Genomic DNA, 19,487 nt, shown 5'->3' with positions numbered 1-19,487 from the left:
TACCATTGAATATTTGTAAATGAAAGTCGTATTATAAACGTAAAACACTGTTAACATCTCCTACATATTTTCTCTTGTTTCACAATCTTTGAAATTATCTTCACTTTTTTTGGATAAACCTTTAAATGAAAAAAGGCGTTTCGAGGTGATTTTTACAATAAATCAAAATCAGCAGATGACACAAACTTTCTTATTTTAAATACAACCCCCTGTATATTATTAGTTTTTTGGATTCTTCAGAAAATTCTAGACATAATTCATGTACAATGTCCCATACCTATCTTCAACTGTTTCGGAAATATTAAGTGTTTTCAGATGGATTATAACAATTAACATTAAAAAAAGAAAATTATTTTATTTCACAAATTCGCTACATTACACTCAATACTTATTTTCACGAACATTTTGAACCTCTCTTACATTGAAATTAACGTTTTTTTGTTTTTTTTACATTATTTGTGAAATAAAATAATTTTCTTTTTTTAATATTAATTTTAGTAATACATCTGAAAACACTTAATATTTCCGAAACAGTTGAAGATAGGTATGGGACATTGTACATGAATTATGTCTAGAATTTCCTGAAGAATCCAACAAAATTATAATATACAGGGGGTTGTATTTAAAATAAGAAAGTTGGTATCGGCCACTGTCACATGACACACCCTATATAATTTTTATTTTTTTTAATAAATGCGCATCTAAAAATACAAATTGACGTGTCCAAGCGTTTTTCCCAACACGCTCTCATTTATTCGTTATCGATTTTATTCCATTTGGCTGTTCCACACTGTATGTATGATTATATGAAAATTGACAATCGACGTAAAATAATTTCATTATTGGCACCAGCATCTTATTCGTTTAAATGGAACACCCTGTGTATAGTCTGATAAACTGAGAATCGCAATTAATACGACTATACATAAGGTCTGTTCAAGGAAAAATCTCCAACTAGTAATCAGAGAAATAGTTACATCCATTGTCCATCCATCTTATTGTTATTTTTTTGAAAACAATGCATCAATGCCACGGTTTTTATTCGGTTATCTTGACATTTTGATCACCGTTTAATAAGGGCTGCCAAACTAAACAAATTTGTAGAAACTCTGAGGGGTCATGCAATTTGTTTCTTAAAAGTTTCTAGCAATGGCATATGACATGACAACATATATTAATTATATGTTTATCAAATTTTTGTTATTGAGTGAAAACTTAACTTAAGTAACTGATGCTATTTTTTGATTATGCTACTTGGTCTAGATAATTGTTGTTCCTGTTCAATATCCGTCTAACAATTTTTTTTTCGATATTTGACTGGTAAATATTGCAATTTTGAATGTCAAAATCCATCTGGCATTGCCAGAAACTTTTTAAAATTCTAGAAGCTATCTGGCAAAATTGTGTAGTTTTGCAGCAAACTTTTCACATTCAAATCCATAAGATTTAGGTATAGGAACATGATATTTCATTTTAATCCAATTTGAATGACTTTTTAATTCATAAATAATATACAGGGGGTTCCTATGAAACAAACACAACATTCAATGCCATTATGACTCGGCGAGGCGTATATAACATTAATTTTCAACCACCCTGTTTTAAACTGGGATCATAATGTTTTCCTTCTACGATTTAAGATAACCAAATAAGACGAATTATATTGATGCACTCCGCCTGTATTGTTGTCAAATGTAAAAGCCCGGGTAAAAGGAGGAGGGTTCTCAGGCTAGGCTAGCACCCTGCCTGAGGTAAAAGAAACATACGGCTCGCAGAACTCAAGACACACGCTATGAAAAGGAATAACGACCTGGGAGACGCAAACGCACCATAACAAGACTTGCCTGCTAGAATATAGCATCGTGGAATGGCAGAGACCAGGAGATTGTTAACGAAATGAAACAACACAAGATGGACATATGCGCTCTATCAGAAAGGAAGAGGAAGGCACATCAAAATATGATGATTACGAGATAAGCAAGAACGAGCACAATCGGGAGTGGGAATTCTACTCCACGAGAAATATGAACAATGTATAGAAAGCATAGACTACATTAAGGACAGAATCCTGAAAATATCTTTAAAAATCCACCACATGCAGACACACCTAATAAGCACATACGCGCTGGATATAAGTAAACCCATAGAGGAGAGCGAAACATTTTACCAAGACCTACGGAATACTATAGACAGACTAAGCAACACGGATAAATATAATCGAGGATTTGAATGCCAGAATAGGCAGGAAAGTAATACCAGGCATAAAACAAAAATACAATGAAGAGATAACCAACGAAAATGGAGAACTCCTGATTTGTGCGAGAAACGAACTACGAATAAACAACACGTATTTCCCTCACAAAGAGCATCATAAATACACATTTAGTAACACCAGAGATCAAAAGTCCATGATTGATACGTAATAAGTAACAGGACAATCACACCATCACAAGTAATAGATGTAAGAGCACTAACCTCAGCGAACATAGGCACAGATCACAACCTACTACTGTGTAAAATGATCATGGAAAAACCCCACAGGATCAAAAAACCTACAGCAACCATCGAAAAGCTTAATATTGAATCACTGACAGATGATGGCACGAGAAGCCTGTATGAGATCCGATTAACAAATAAACTGAAAGGACTTAATACACTGGAGTGTGATGTGGAAGGCTGTTGGAGTAAAATCAAATCATGTATGTATCGTAGAGGCAGCCGAAGAAGCCATTGGTAAAAGAAAAGTCAACATAAATGGGACCAATAATAGCAAAAAACCCTGGTTCTGTCACGAAGTTAAAGAACTTTCACAACAGAAAAAGAAATCCTACCTCATATACAGGAGCTCACCAACGCCAGAAAAACACTCCGAATATACAGAAATGAGAAACAGAATCAATGCCAGAATCAAAGCCATAAAACGAGATTACTGGGCAAAATTTACAAGCGATATGGATCACGACCTATATGGAGCACAGAAGAAAGTCTGGAAGATGCTCAAGAACAGGAAAAAGCCAATAAATGAGTTTGTGCAAACAAAAGGAGTCACCAAAGATATATGGGAAAAATACTTCAGAAAACTCTATAACACCGAAGAAGCCATAAGCATCGAAAACTACAAGACAAACCATCAAATAACACTGAACGAAGAAGAGGTAATGGCAAAAATCAAAAAATTGAGCTCCCGGGACAGACCTCATCCCAAACGAACTTCTGAAATATGCCGGACCTGAACTAGGAAAACATCTAAAAATCCCCTACAACAAAATTATAGAAACATCGGAAATACCTACGGAATGGCACAAAAGTATCCCTATATTCAAGAAAGGACAGAAGACGCACCCAGAAAACTACAGGGCCATAACGTTGCTGAACACAAGCATGAAACTCTTTACCGGCATTTTGAAGGAAATACTTGAAATACAAATAACGAACAGGTAAGAGCAAAAGGCTTCAGATGAAACAGATCCGACACCATATTCATTATCAAACAACTAAAAGAAAAATCAATAGAATTTAATACACCAGCATATGTCTGCTTCATCGATTTGATCAAGGCATTTGATAGGGTTCTCTGATTTTTGATAGCGAAAGAAACGCCAGACACCATCGTAAGAGCAGTCCGCAGTCTCAATATGAACAACATGACTAAAGTAAAGGCAGGAGACACTTATACGGAAGAGATACTGACACCAGGAGGCATCAGACAAGGTGACAGCCTTAGCCCATTTCTGTTCAATCTCTTAGTGGACAGAATTACAGAGGAAGTATTATCACTAAATATGGGATACCGAATGGGACAGAATAAAATAATCAGCATGGTATGCTACGCCGATGATGCAGCTATTTTCGCGGAAACGGAGGACGATCTACAGAGACAACTACACAAATTCTGCCAGGTCAGCCAAGCGATGAACATGACCATATCTATAGAAAAAACGAAAAGCATAACTTTTGCTAAAGATGTAAGCTGCTAGTTCAGGACAAAATCATCGAGCAAGTCTCACAATTCAAATATCTGGGTATGGATCTGTCGAGTTTTCACGATCCAGTGAAGGACCTAAGAAGCCAGATCAACAAAGCGTCTGCCATGTCGGGCTGCTTAAGGCAGATAATATGAGCGAACGAATACATGCAAAAGGATAGCAAGATCAGGATCTATAAGACTTGTATCCGGCCAATCATGACATACGGAATAGAAACCAGAGAAGAAACCAACAAAACGACAAGAATGCTTCGAGTAGCCGAAATGAAAACACTCAGGACTATAATGGGAAAAACAATAATAGACCGAATTAGGAACACTGACATTAGGAAACAATGTAGGGTGCAAGACATCGTAAGATGGGGGAGACAAATAAAAAGATACGCTCACGTGAGAAGAATGGAAGAGGGAAGACTGCCACGCATCGCACTTGAAGGGAAACCAATAGGGAAAAGAGCACCCGGAAGACCACCTAAGAGATGGAAGGACAGCTGGCAGTCCACCTCTCAGGAACTGATCCAGAGGAACCTGCAAAACTAACAGATCGCAAGATCTTAAATATGAAAAAGAAGTCGGTGATAAAAAACACCCACAACTCCTTATTTTGAGTAGAGAATGCTTGCCAGAACTGTTTCCTGTACAATAAAAGGTTTCGGAGATGTTTATAAAAAACTAATTTTTTTGGTCAATGTCAACACCCACCCTATCCCTAAAATCCACCATTTTGGAGGGAAAGTGAATAGAAACTACATTTAATATTTCTGGACAAGCTATCATCCTGAAGTCCTGCGCATATATTATGACCCACCCTGTATGGAACGTTATTCTTTACCTAAACACGCTTTAACTTTCATAATAATCATACGATTGATACATACAGATTTTCATAAACGTCTACTAGGTACAATAATCCACTGTTAGACATCCTGTATAATCAGCATATTAAAAAAACTTTTTACGAGTTTAAGTATTTACTCCTATTGTTTGGTGTAATAATTATTATTAAATTTCATTTTGCGCACCAATTTGCCCGCATATGGTACCCATTATAAAAACATTTTAATTTGCATATTGTGTGCACGTTCTGAACGCAACATTAAGCAGAAAAAGAAACTGGTAACACGAATGGTACGACTTTAATGTCGATTGAACAGAGAGAGCAAGTGACTGACCTGGACTGCGGAGTACAAACTAACATATCTATAAAAATAAACGCGATTTTAGTGTGCCCACCTTTCCCACCTTGATCCTCTAATAATAAACGCGATCCGTGTCAGTTTTTCCTGAAAAACCGCTGCAAACAACCGACACTCCGTAGTGGCTTCTTTTTTAGTGGATGGACATTTAAATGTTGGATGTTTTTAGAGAATTAGTTTAGTTGTCTGTTCAGTGTTCGCACAAAGAGCGAGTTTTTTGTTGTTGGCGGAATGGCCGCTATTTGGCCAACGTTCAAATCTTTCGTGACCAAACTAAACAATACGGGTTTTGGACGAGTAGGTATATTGTACGTTTTGTTTTTGTGTGTCAGACTTTTGTTTAGATTAAAAAAAATCGTCTATCAAAACTGTAACCGGCGGTTACGCTTTATGGACATTCACGCGGCCGTAAACATGTTTAAACATAATGTTGTATCAAAAGCACAATTTGCTGAAAATGTGTTGTTATAGTTGTTGCATATGAGAGATTCGTGTAAATATTGAACGATTTAGTTAGGTTTAGATAGATGACTATCGCTTGACAACTCTACCTATAGTGTTGCTTCCTAGAATTTCCATGAGCCTGCCTCACACCACACTGCCTTACCATTTATGTCACCATAGTGAACTAACCAGTGGTTTTTTCTTAGGTCCTACCGCCTATGTCCGAGGAGTACCGACGAGCGTTTTATAGCGCGACGCCATCTCTGGACATTGACCTGTCCCCGCCGGATTTGGTGGGCAAAACCGAAATTTTGACTGAAGAACACAGGGAAGCGCTATGCAGACACTTGCCCGCCAGGGCCGAAGGTTACGCTTGGACTTTGGTGTTCAGCACCAGTCAACACGGGTTCAGTTTGAATAGCATGTACCGCAAAATGTACAAATTGGAATCGCCCATTTTATTAGTCATCGAAGATACTGACAATAACGTAAGTAATCAACTTATTACAAAGAGTACGATTATGTTACTAACATCCGCTGTACTTCCAATGAAATGAAAGTTAATTGTAAGATTACTTTTAACGTCGAGATTTTCGATAATTTGTTATCATCGCAGCCACAGATTAACATACTAGATAGTTCTTAATCTTACCCTCATTTGAACCGTCGTACTTTAAGCCAAACTTAATTTAAGTGTGGTTCAGACTGTGTAGAATACAGTTGAGAAATATCACAGTATGGACCACGCTTAACTTAAGCTGAGCTTGAAGTTCGACGATGCAAATGGCGGTTAGTGTTAATACAGTTAAGCAGTTGTCAAGATTATTATCATCCTGAAGATGAGATTTACTCAAATCTCCCTCACCTCCTAGTTGCATGATAATAATATCATCATAACTGACATCAGATTCACCCTGACCATTCATTCTAATAATCTAGTAAATATAGAAAATTTAAATAAATAAGCTTGAATAAAAATTCTATAATAGGGATGCCAAGTTATTTTTAAGGTGAATAACTAAACCTATCTAACTTACTTTCTACCTAAAAATCCTGCTTCTAAATATATCATTGAAACTACAAATGTCTTTAATACAAAAAATTACAAACTACTTACAACTAATACTCTTCGTCAAAGAGTCCAAATTGTCCAAAATAAACCGTCGGTTGACCAATCTTCTTCTTTTCCGTTGAGGTGGATTTTTAACTGCAAAGGCTGTACCTCGGTAATAGCCGGGAGGCCTCCTCGGTTATCGATTTAACCACTTCTGGAATAGGTCCTCTATCACAATCTGCTCCATGTCATAACGTGGACTAGACGGTACAATTGCTGGTAGCACTCGGTATTACACCCAGTAACTTCCGTTCCGGAAGGAAACAGCTTTCTAAGATCCCCTGATCTTCATTAGTCTGATTTTTGCTCGAATTTCTCTTTTTTTAAAATTGACTTTTTTAGCTCTCTCAAAGTATCTCTGACAATCAACCACCATAAAAACAAAAAAAAACCTTTTTTCCCACCTTCTACCTCCACGTACCACCTTTTTCACCTCCTTTGAAGTTCATCAAGTAATACTGTTAATTTTCTTAATAACTACATACAATCCTACTAAAACTAACTATAATGGTAAACACTTGACATCCCTACAAAAATGTACCTTTTCTATAAATTAAATAAATAAATTTTCTTTATTTTCTTGAACAAAAAATCCTTATTTTCAAGACACAGTGTTTGAGTTCTTTCGAGTCATTCACTATGGCGAGATTTTTGAATTAAACTTTCCAATTTTATGATTTTTGTTAAAAAAAGTAATTAAAAGAAAGTCCAGTATATGAAAAGTATATGTATATTAATACATCTGAAAGGACAATGCATCATTTTTTACAAAACTAAGTTTTGGGTCAGCAAGTTGGTGCAAGACACAATACATCAAAAAAGATTACAATATAATAAATAATAACACACAATTAAACACGACGTTCGTAGTGGCCGTTTTCTGAGCCCTACCTTAATACTTTAACCAAGCGGGTTTTAGACCAGGAAGATCGACCACAGACCAATTATGCGCAGTAAAACAAGTTCAGGAGAAATGCTGGGAATATGACATTGATGTGTACCAACTCTACGTGGACTTCAGACAGGCATACGACAGCATAGACAGAGAAAAGGTCTACAGCATCATGTTAGACTTTAACATACCACGAAAATTAGTAAGGCTAACAATGGAGAACTCTGAAAGCCGGGTGAAGATACAAGGAAACCTAACAGACCCATTTAAAATAAATCAAGGCCTCAAGCAGGGAGATGAACTCGCCCCCAATGCTCTTTAATCTAGCATTAGAATACGCAGTAAGGAAAACCACGGTAGGCACCAACGCGTCGCTGCTACACAAATCCACCCAACTAGCAGGATATGCAGATGACATAAACATACTTGGAAGAAACCTAACATCAATGAAAGAAACCTACATATACAACTAGAAGACGCGGCTGAAGAAGTGGGTCTAAAAGTGAATGAATATAAGACTAAAGTATTAATACAGACCCGAAGCAATAGGAGGAGAGGCCAGAACATGACAATAGGCGACCAAAACTTTGAGGTGGTTAATTACCTACCTAGGCTGTAACATATCCAGCAAACGGGACGAGATGAAGGAAATCCAATGAAGAATCAGTAATCCCAATGATACTATGATATGATATGATATCTACAATGATACTACCACATTTCGGCCATAATCAGATCCCATAGGAAAACAAAACTGAAACTTTATAAAACAATAATACGCCCAGTGTTATGCTATGGAAGCGAGACTTGGGCGCTCTCAAAAATGGTGAACGCATTCGAAAGAAAGATCTTACGGAGAATATATGGACCGGTCCAAGAAAACGAACAGTGGTGGAGAATAAGATACAACCACGAGATTTACCAGGTCTTCGCAGAAGCAGACCTGGCAAACAACAATAAGATTACAAAGACTTAAATGGGCCGGACATTTGCAGAGGATGGAAGAGTCAAGAGGATTTTCAACCAAAAACTGGAAGGTAAAAGACCGCTTGGAAGACCAGGGGCGAGATGGTCAGACAAAATCCAGGGGGACGCTCGATCCAGCTCGGAACTCCAAACTGGAGAAAGACGGAGGAGGACAGGGATGGTTGGAGGAAGAAAATAGAGGAGGCCAAGGCCCGATTTGGGCTGTAGCGCCATTGGTTGGATGGATGGAGCGAGCAGAGCATTTTTGACCTCACAATGACAAACTATGGTTTTCCTATATTATCAAGTCAATGTGCCAAAACGGATGTTACGTCATTCAACAGATAGTCACGTGACTACGTTATCTGACTAATTGTCAAATACCGTGTGACATCCGTTTTAACACACTGAAACAACATCCCACTTGCAAAGTTGATCTTCATCTTTGTCTAAACTTTGTTTTTAAACCAATTTTCATGATTTTGATCATTTTTTAGTTTTAATAATAATAATACGTTTATTTAGCAAACTGCTATAAGGAGTACAGAGATAAGTAAATATGTAAATAAGCAAAAATGTAAAAAAGTACAGTGTAAAATCAATTAAAAGCTAAAACTAAACACTTAAATATCTAAAATTTAAACAAAGTCACGACCCAACAAAATACAAAACTCAACAAAACCAGACAAACTGCCCAAAATCTATCAATCATTGCTGTAAAAATATCACAAATTTAGTCCACCTTCAAAAAGTTTCGCATTAATATTTTAAAAGTGTCAAGTTTTTTAGTATTTTTGATATGAGTCGGTAGTCCATTAAAATCGTGCAAACCCTTAAACAATACTGTATTCAACATTTGACTGCTATTGCACTTTTTGAGTAGTATGAAATCATTACAGTGTCTAGTTTGATAATTATGTACATCACCAAAAAACTTGACCCTATCGCATATGTAGGATGGCAACAGTTTGTTTTTAATCTTAAACACAAATACGTAAACATTAAACAGAATCTTCTGCCTCACGGTCAACATATCCAAAACTCTAAGCATAGTCGCAATATGCGCGTACCTGTCATATTTTAAAATGGTTCTCTTCTGAATTATTTGCAGTTGTTCAATTTTATAAGCCGGTAGACTATAAAGCAGTGTGGCACAGAACTGAAGGTGTGGCTCCGCTATACTATTATAAGTATACTATAGTATTTGAACCAATAATTTTCATGATTTTGATCAACTTTCATAATTTTGCTCATTTTTTAGTTTTGAACCAATAATTTTCATGATTTTGATCAATTTTCATAATTTTGCTCATTTTTTAGTTTTTAAACCAATTTTCATGATTTTTATCAATTTTCATGATTTTGCTAACACGTTACTACGGTATTTTCGAAACTTTGGTTATTTAAAATTATACACCAACATCCTTTTTTATCGTTCTAATACCGTTTATAATTGCAGGTATTTGGTGCTTTAACCTCATGTTCACTCCACGTATCCGATCACTTCTACGGCACCGGCGAATCACTCCTGTTTAGGTTCACACCGCATTTCCAAGTGTACAATTGGACCGGCGAAAATCTGTACTTTATCAAAGGCAACAACGAATCGCTCAGCATCGGAGCGGGAGACGGAAAGTTTGGACTGTGGTTGGACGGCGACCTGTACCTGGGCAGGACGGAAACGTGTAAAACGTACGGCAACGACCCGCTCACACCCAAGGTAGATTTTGTGGTTAAAACCTTGGAATGTTGGGCGTTCATATCTAGTTAAGGATGAGACATTATTCTGCCAAAACGGGCGTAAATTGCACGAAACTCGAGGAGGGAGTGGACGTATGTAATGTCGCGGACACGCAGGAGAAATCGGTGCATATCAAAATCGTTCACGGAAAAAGACAGAAGGTAAAAAAAAACCCTAACATTAGAACATGCTTGGGTAGTGCTAAAAAAATCACTACGGCGGATATATTTGTTGTTTGATGTAGGCTTTTAGCTAAAAAAAAATTAAAGGAGAGATTTAATATTTATTTAAAATAAAGATATAAATATATATTATATTATAAAGAAGTTACCACTAATATTGAGACGTTTGTTTCCTTTTTAGATACTTATATAAATTTTTAACGTGTAGAAAGTTGTTTTTAGGGAATCGATTCATTTAGTTTTGTCATCCCATATTCGACTTTTGGTTCAAATTGGTTCTGGTAGAACATTTTGTTTTAACAAAGTGTCGATACAGTGTGACCTACAACGAAAGACATCGATCAATATACAAGAAAGTCGACAAAGTAGTTTTAGAATCTGTGCATGCCCAATCCAAAAAAAAAATTATTTCAATTTTATGGTTATTCCGTGTATACGAGGTGTAGACTGTAAAGCACCATCTATCTACAGACAGACTGACATTTTTTTGAAACTGCATGGTAGGTTAGTATACGGACAACTGGTAATATACAGAATAAAATTTGGATGCTTTCGGTTATAAAAAAAATCTTATTTTGGACAGACAGCCTTGCAGTTTGTCTGAGATAAATACGGCAACATTGCTATTTTAAATTTTAAAGAATGGCGCTTAGATACCTTATTGTTGATTGTCCCCAAAAATCAAAAATCTAAATTGATTTTCAAATGACACTTCACTTGACGCCCTCTAGCGTTTAAGATCGACGTTTAAAAAATCTGAAAGAATTGGTGGGGAAAGCTTCAAATGTCTTCTTATTCTTACTGTATTATTTACGTTAAAACAGATGTTGTGGGTATAAGATGGCGTTACATTAAACACCCTGTAGTGTCCAAGTTTACTACCAACAGTATTTCTTTTTTCGAAATTTGTATAGGTTTACATATTCTGGAAAAACAAATATACAGTTGGATTTATATAAATCTACTAAAAATATTCAGTTTGCTTTCCCAGAAGAGAAAACAAAGGTTTTTCGCCCTTTTTGCGTGCGATTTTATGAAAATGTTTATAACTTGGTTTAGCGTTAACGCTGTTAATTCAAGACTTGTTTAAGAAACGTCTAATAACCTATCTTCCTTGGGACACACAAAATATTAACAATAAAAAATCTTGTATGCTTAATTGAATAACTCGGTTTTTGTCTTTGAATTTAACCTCTAATTTGGGTGATCCATAAAAAACAACTTTTAAATCCTTTACCACTATAATGACAAAATTGCTAGTTCTCAACCAACCTTGTATAATGTAGACTCAATCTTTCTACAAATCAAAATAACAGTACAGTTTCATTGTTTGCAATGTTTTTACAGAAAATATTACATGTAACAAAATTTCGAATACGATAAGGGGTGGTCAAAAATTGGCAAAAAATTAAATTTAAAAAGTGCGAAAAGTCAAGTTTTTTAAATGAAACACCCCAATTTTTAGAATTATTCTATCTTGTTTCCAAGGCAAGGCAAGTTTGTATTAGGTTACTTAGTTGAAATAAACACAAAAACTAGCTGTGCTTGAATTGCACCAAAACTCGACGTCACGATGACGTAATTGAACAAAATAGTATATTGACCAACTGTCAAATTACGTCATCGTGACGTCAAATTCGCTCGGCACTCTTGATGAGTCAAAATGATGGAACAGTCTACTTTACCATTAATACTACGGAACGCCATATAAGATGTTGCACTGAACTTTGTCCTAGAATCCAAAAATATACAGGGTGTTTCATTTCAAAATAAGCGAGTTGAAATTTTGGAAATAAGTTTTTATTTTTTACTAATTTATTTGTTAAGATAACTGAAAATAAAAGACACTTTACCATTGCCACTTTTCCTATACAACGTGATAATGTCAAATTTCTGTTTCGATTTTTAGTTACCATCGTCAACTTTGATTTTTCTTATGGGCGTCATAATAAATTTTTACGTTTTTGGAATGGGCTAATTTTTCTGATTACGGTGATGTGTCATATGATATGGTTCAAATTGGCAGTTTTCTGAAAATAACGAAAATTTTGTTTTAATTAAGTATTTCTTGAAAATAACAGCTCGACAATTCTCTGTTAAGTCATTTGACACCTTGTTACGTGACATTTTCAAATTAATGAGCATGTGACACTGTTAAATGACGTCACGGAATCCCCTGTGATTTATAATCAATTGTTGATTCATGTTATTTTATGGCACACTTCTGGGTCTTTCCTGATTTATTTGATGAAGTATCTAAAAATAAATGAAATTTTACTGTGTGTCATTTTTTGTCTTTTTATAACGTAGCATTTTCATTAATAACATAAAAAGTCTCAGTTTTTGAGAACCATCATCAGTTTTTAGGTTTTTGTTTTGGGAACGTCAGATTGGATAGAATTTTACTTATTTAAAATGTATTTTCTTACAGTTTAGCTAAAATATCACAAATTGTATCTTCACAAAGAGTGCATTGTATATGATATCACGTGGGTAGTGTCATCTGACCGTTGGATGGATTTTTGATATGTCATTTTCAAGGAGCTCTTTGCAAGAACATAATTTTCGGGATTTTTACGAAATTCCAAGACTGCCATAACATATGGTACATCATCGTAATCAGAAAAATGGGCTCTATTCAAATATGCAAAAATTCAATATGTTATAAGAAAAATGAAAGTTGATGATGGTAACTAAAAAACGAAACGTCGAATATCAAAAATGATAATGCCTCGTTGTAGAGGAGGAAAAGTGATAATAGTAAAATGCCTTTTGTTTTCAGTTATCTTATCAAATAAATTAGTAAAAAAATAAAAACTAAATTTCTGTTTTTTTTCGGATATCTCCGGAAGTACTAAGAAATTTTAAACTTTTAAAGCGACTCCTAATTGCTCAAATTTTCCCTAATTTAAACTTCCTTGTATCTCTTCAAATAACCGAGATCCCCATGGTGAGGCTCGTAAAACGGACACCCTGTAGATGCTCATCTTCAGAGGCTGTAAAAATCTTAATCTACTAAAGAGCTCACCGCATAAGTGGAAAACGTAACTTAAGTTTGGTAAAGTACGTTTTTCACTTATGCGGTGAGCTCTTTAGTAGATTAAGATTTTTACAGCCTCTGAAGATGAGCATCTTCTGCTGGAAACATGTCAGGCGTTTTGACTTTCACCTCAGTTTGAGGGTAAATATATTGTGGAGAAGATTGCGTGTTTTTTCAACACTTTTATGAGTTGGGAACTACTTTCGGTATAACCGGATGAACTGTCCCTATCATGTGCAGTTTTTCCATAACAGATTGCGGTGGTTTGTGGTGGACCACCTTGTATACAGGACTATTTCAAAAATGGTAACTTTGCCGTTTTGCCACCATAGAAAAGGTTCTTAAAAGGAGATTAGCTTGTTATTGAGTCTAATTATGGTCTGATTTAATATTGAAAATATTTTATTTGGAGTAAAAATATCGATCGACGTTTTTCATACTGGGGACACGCTGTATTAAAAATCACTGCAACTACTGGAACCTTTTGTTTTTCAAAAGCTTTTACGCCTTTTCACTGAAATTCACACAACGAATTTCTGTCTATAATTTGGCAATTCGCTGTGCATTTAAATCCTCCTAGTTCTACTAACTATATTGTATGTCACATTGTGTCCTATAGATTTAACATCGGTCATAATCCCCAGCCGGTGCGCACGCTCGTACGGAACCAAACAAAACGGCTTTATTAAACTACAGTACCGACAATAATACGAGTATCGCGTCGGTCCTGCGCATCAGTCAAAAAAAGCATAGAAACTTAAGTTGGGTGTAGCCTTAACAAAAAATATATGCGATTGTGTTGTAGCAATTAATTGTTGGCGAGGCCATCCCGGCTATTTTGGATGTGTTTTTCTGTCAATTATAGGCGCATCTTAACCATGCCATATCATCGTTTGTCAATTTACCTCTTAGGCTTAGATGTTTTTTGCGATACGCGGACATTTTAGTGAGTTACTAGTCTGGATGTCGATGTGTTGTTTTGTATGCTTATCATCGACGTTTCTCATCAACCATCAGATCGTTCACGTTTTGTCATCTTAGCCTTAACGAAACTACTTATTATAACAAATTATAGAAACTATACACAACTAAATATAATCAATGTAATTCAGACGTTACGTTTTATAATATTGTTAAAACTTGTTTGGTGTGATGGCGACATGTCCGAGTCTGATAGCTAAATTTAATACTTTATTAAACTCCTTGTCCATAATAAATGTGTAATCCAGTTTCCAGTTGTTTATTTATCTACAACTGTTATAGATATAATGACTAAGATTTCCCTTGTTATTAAGTCTGCTAGATTAGTTTGTTTTAAACTGAGATGTTTTGCATCTAAATCCCAGTTTAGAAAGTGTTGGAAAAACGAGCACTAGACAATACAGTGTGAAGTTGTATAGCAAAAATCAAAGTAAAATGGTATGACAGAACAATAGGAAGTTCGTTCGAATGTGACAAACATCATCCCGTTTTACTTGTCATTGTCATTCTATAACAGTTGTAAATAAAAGGTTGCACGTAACACGTATTACTTGTTACGTAAATAACTTATTACTATACAGCCTTTAATGCAGGATATTACGTACCTAAGCGGAGATTCATATTATTTAATATAAAATGTGGTATTTTTCTGAGAAAGACTCGACCAGATAAAGTACGGGCTTACAAAAATAGAAAAATATATATTATTTATTTTTCTCATATATTTAATATATCGAGGCGATTACTCAATCGAGCCCCCGTTCAATTTGACGGGCCGGTCTCTCAAGATGTATCCGATTAATTTAGGATATTTATAGGTTAATTATTTTCGCTGTCAGTTATGTACGATACAACTTTGTTGGTAGTTTATCTGTATACATTGTAAATAATTTAAAGATGAATTAAAATGATTGTATTTTAGTTGATTATGATTTTATTTACCTACTCCCTACTAGAGGTGGGAAATCTAATCCAAACGATTCCAATCCTTGTCCGATGAACTCGTTCCGGGTCCAGTTAAAATTTCGTTAACAGGTTCCAGTATTCAGTTGAATCAAGTTATTTGGAAAAGTTGGATCTTCTATCAGGACTATAGAGGTAGCAGAAGGTAAATTTAGTTTTCTTGATAATTGGCGAATGCTCAAGTATTTAGGAGTAACTATATACCAGGTGTCCAAGAGCACCCTGGACATAGGAGATTAACATGGGAAAACGGTTTTGATTTTTTTGCGCCTGTACGGTTCATTTAATGGAAAAACGCTTTAGATAAAAGTTGTAGAGCACATTTTCGGCTATCTACTTGTAATTTTTTCAATACCGTAGATTTGACCATTAAGACGAAAAACAGATCTAAAATTCGGAAATTTTAAATCTCCCGCCAAGCGGTCGTTAAGGAAAGTTTATATCCGGTCGTGCTACCAACCTTTCAAAATCATAACAAATCGTTGTCAGTCAATCTGTAATCAAAACATTCAAAACAAGTTTATTTAGTAATAATTTTGAGTTACTACCCACATACTGCGAAGAAAATACAAATAAATCGTGATAAAAACACTTTATCAGTAGCCACAGCCCAAAAATCTGGTAAGTTGCATTCATAACCTCATTCAATGTCTCTACTAAACTTATTTACTTTGTAGCAAAATTCTTAAAGAAAACACTGGTTTTGCTTGCAAATATTTAATGAGGATGACCGAATCACCTATCTCAAGCCTCTTCATAACACTACCAAACGATTTAAAGTGATGAAAACAGTGGACAATGAAGATCTTTGAAGATAAGTTTCCTACTGTACAGGGTCAACAACAAAGGGGCCAAATACTTCCTTCATAAGTGGTGTGATTTAGTTTCAATGTGCTTAACTTCATGGACTATCATCAGCGAGGGTCTTCACCAGTGTTGCAACTAAAACTTAAAATGATTCAGTGTTGATATCTGACTTAAATCTCAAAATTTGATGTGCCTGTGAAATGTGAATAATCTTAAACTGGCTATAAAACCTCTGAGAAACCCCTTCTAAGAAGAGAATATGGACTTACACAGTCAAATTATCAGTCAGGTGACAAAACTTTTTGTATATGGGTAGGTATTGTTGAAAAAACAACTTTCCAATTGAGCTATCTACATGAGCTGTTCTATTCTAGGTTTAGGTATTAACATTATAATTGTGTTCTTTTTTCCACACACTCAATTGTTCCAAATAAAACTTTATACACTGAACATTTGTATTAATTATTTATTCACAGTTCAAGGTACAGTATACATTTTCTTCAAGTGAAAAGCTTAGGTACAATAGGTGGCAAAGAAAACTGGTCTTACCACATAAACAGTGATTGTTCCACAGATTGAGTGTGAGTGGGTGAACCTTTCACCATACAAGCTATGCTAAAAACAACTTTGTCTTACTAACCTAATGTTTGTTTGGATAATAGTGGAGTTCCAAATTAGCAAAGGTAGGTGAAATGTAGTGATTGAAAGTCTCTAAAGAGAAACAATTTGCTTCTAATTCAATACACCATGTCACAGGACATACCTTTACTAATCAAATGTGAACTCGAGTTACACATTACTTGCAAATAAACTATGTTTGGTTAGTAGACATTTTACAAGTATCCTTGTAGGTGAATGATGTTCAAGTTAACTAATGGAGCTAATTAAATATCAGTACTTACCTTACCCTGTAGAGATGGGAAAAAACATTGACAATCAGTTATAAAAAATGCCTTTTTATTAACATCATACAATGTAAAACCACTTAAACACTATGGTGTGTTGATAACACTACAAAACAGAAGGATACAATAAACTATCAGTCACATAGGTCACTAAATTGCACCACTTTTGAGGGAAGTATTTACCCTCTTTTGTGGTCCCTGTATAGTAAAGCAACTTATCTTCAAACATCTGCAGGCCTTCCTTGTCCATTGTTTTTATCACTTTAAATCGTTTGATAGTGTTATGAATAGGCTTGAGATAGGTGATTCGGTCATCCTCATTAAATATTTGCAAGCAAAACCAGTGTTTTCTTAAAGAATTTTGCTACAAAGTAAATAAGTTTAGTAGAGACATTGAATGAGGTTATGAACGCAACTTACTAGATTTTTGGACTGTGGCTCCTGATAAAGTGTTTTTATCACGATTTATTTGTATTTTCTTCGCAGTATGTGGGTAGTAACTCAAAATTATTACTAAATAAACTTGTTTTGAATGTTTTGATTACAGAGTGACTGACAACGATTTGTTATGATTTTGAAAGGTTGGTAGCACGACCGGATATAAACTTTCCTTAACGACCGCTTGGCGGGAGATTTAAAATTTCCGAATTTTAGATCCGTTTTTCGTCTTAATGGTCAAATCTACGGTATTGAAAAAATTACAAGTAGATAGCCGAAAACGTGCTCTACAACTTTTATCTAAGGCGTTTTTCCACTGAATGAACCGTACAGGCGCAAAAAAATCAAAACCATTTTCCCATGTTAATCTCCTATGTCCAGGGTGCTCTTGGACACCTGGTATAGTCAAAATTTTACCCTTTGAGAATGACGTCAAGCAGGTGAAAAAACACGCATGTCTGGAATCAGATCACAAATTTTAACCTACAAATGCTTTGAAAAATGAGTGATTATGAGAGTTTCAGTTGACATCTGGAAACTGTTTCTTTTCGTACTCGAAAAAAAGCAGCACATTTAGAATTAGCATTTGGGCCTTCTCATTGTAGCGCAACATTTTTATACCTTTGATATTCGTTTAAATCAAAGTGACAGTAAATGTCAACGTTTTTAATTAATTTGACAGGACGACAAAATTAACAACGTGCCTTTTTTGCTAAAATTGTTTATTTCACATGTTTGATATGCGAGAAACAAAGATGTAAAAAGATGACGTCATTCTCAAAAGGTAAAAATCCAACTATACAGGTGTGGTAAATCCAAAACCGACCAAAGGAAAACCGCGTAACGGACAGAGAAACGTACATTATTGCATGCGCGGGACTAAGACAGATATTTTTTTCGTTTTCTGTCTTAGTCCCGCGCATGCAATAATGTACGTTTCTCTGTCCGTTACGCGGTTTTACTATGGTCGGTTTTGGATTTACCACACCTGTATACAGGGTGTCCCACGACGAAAGACGATTGATATTGGAAAAAGTATAAATAGGAGAGTTTTGAAAATTTGGCAGGATACTGAATGTGGGCATGCCCAATCTAACTAAAATATTTTCAAGATGGTTTCACTTCCGTTTATACCGGAAGTCGATCACAACTTTCTTATTTTAAATAGAACACCCTATATATTATTACATATTTGGATTCCTCACAAATTTCTGACCAACTTTTGTGTACACTGCCCTATGCCTATCTCTAGCCGTTTTCGAAATATTTGATGTTTTTCCAAAAAAGTGACAGTTGCAACGCTCAACATCTTTTTGTACCCTGTCAAAAGCGTATTTTATTTTGCAATGAAACTTTGGGTTATTGTAAATAAAGGATCGTTTTATTAAACTGAGGGTGCGTAATGTATCATTTGTATACAGGGTCGTCAAAAAAAAAATGATAAACTTGCCACTAAAAAAAATGAAAAATCATGTTTTTTAAATAGAAACCCACATTTTTTATGACGGAATCATGTTGAGCATTAAAAATTACTATACCTTTCAATTTACTTGCCTATACCTAAATCCAACCCATTTCGTTTTATTTGAGAATAAACATTTTTTATTCATAAAACTCCAGATTTCTTGAAAATTTCTCTCTCTAATTACCTGTGGATTTATGTCACACCAGTAGTGTGAATTATGTCTATTGAACATTCCATTTTTAGTGAATTTTTATTTTTTATAAGACTTTACGGATATTGGGGTTATGTTATTTCCTTCTTACTTAAGTCGAACTATGAATTGACACCGCTACTTTTTACTCCTACTGCTTGCTGCATACCGCTTACTT

At 35.1% G+C, this 19,487-nt stretch overlaps 1 protein-coding gene across 22 annotated transcripts in view; it reads left to right on the top strand.

Moving 5' to 3' along the window:
- mtd (TLD domain-containing protein mustard) overlaps positions 1 to 15,462 on the top strand; it is a 112,754-nt gene extending 97,292 nt beyond the window's left edge. For 19 of the 22 annotated variants that reach the window (XM_081996156.1, XM_081996154.1, XM_081996151.1 and 16 more), the window contains 2 exons: positions 5,832 to 6,113; positions 10,057 to 15,462. In XM_081996156.1, coding sequence (XP_081852282.1) covers positions 5,832 to 6,113; positions 10,057 to 10,368 — 594 coding nt within the window. In that variant the 3' untranslated portion in view covers positions 10,369 to 15,462. Of the gene's footprint in view, positions 1 to 5,276; positions 5,483 to 5,527; positions 5,675 to 5,831; positions 6,114 to 10,056 lie in introns of those variants that run through there. The other 3 variants (XM_081996163.1, XM_081996167.1, XM_081996168.1) reach the window with 3 other exon arrangements.
- Positions 15,463 to 19,487: the final 4,025 nt, after the last annotated feature.

Source organism: Ips typographus, linkage group LG2 (genome assembly GCF_016097725.1).
Source record: "Ips typographus isolate SLU linkage group LG2, UJ_Ityp_2.0, whole genome shotgun sequence".
Classification (NCBI taxonomy): domain Eukaryota; kingdom Metazoa; phylum Arthropoda; class Insecta; order Coleoptera; family Curculionidae; genus Ips; species Ips typographus.
This window is presented reverse-complemented; position numbering and strand designations above follow the sequence as displayed.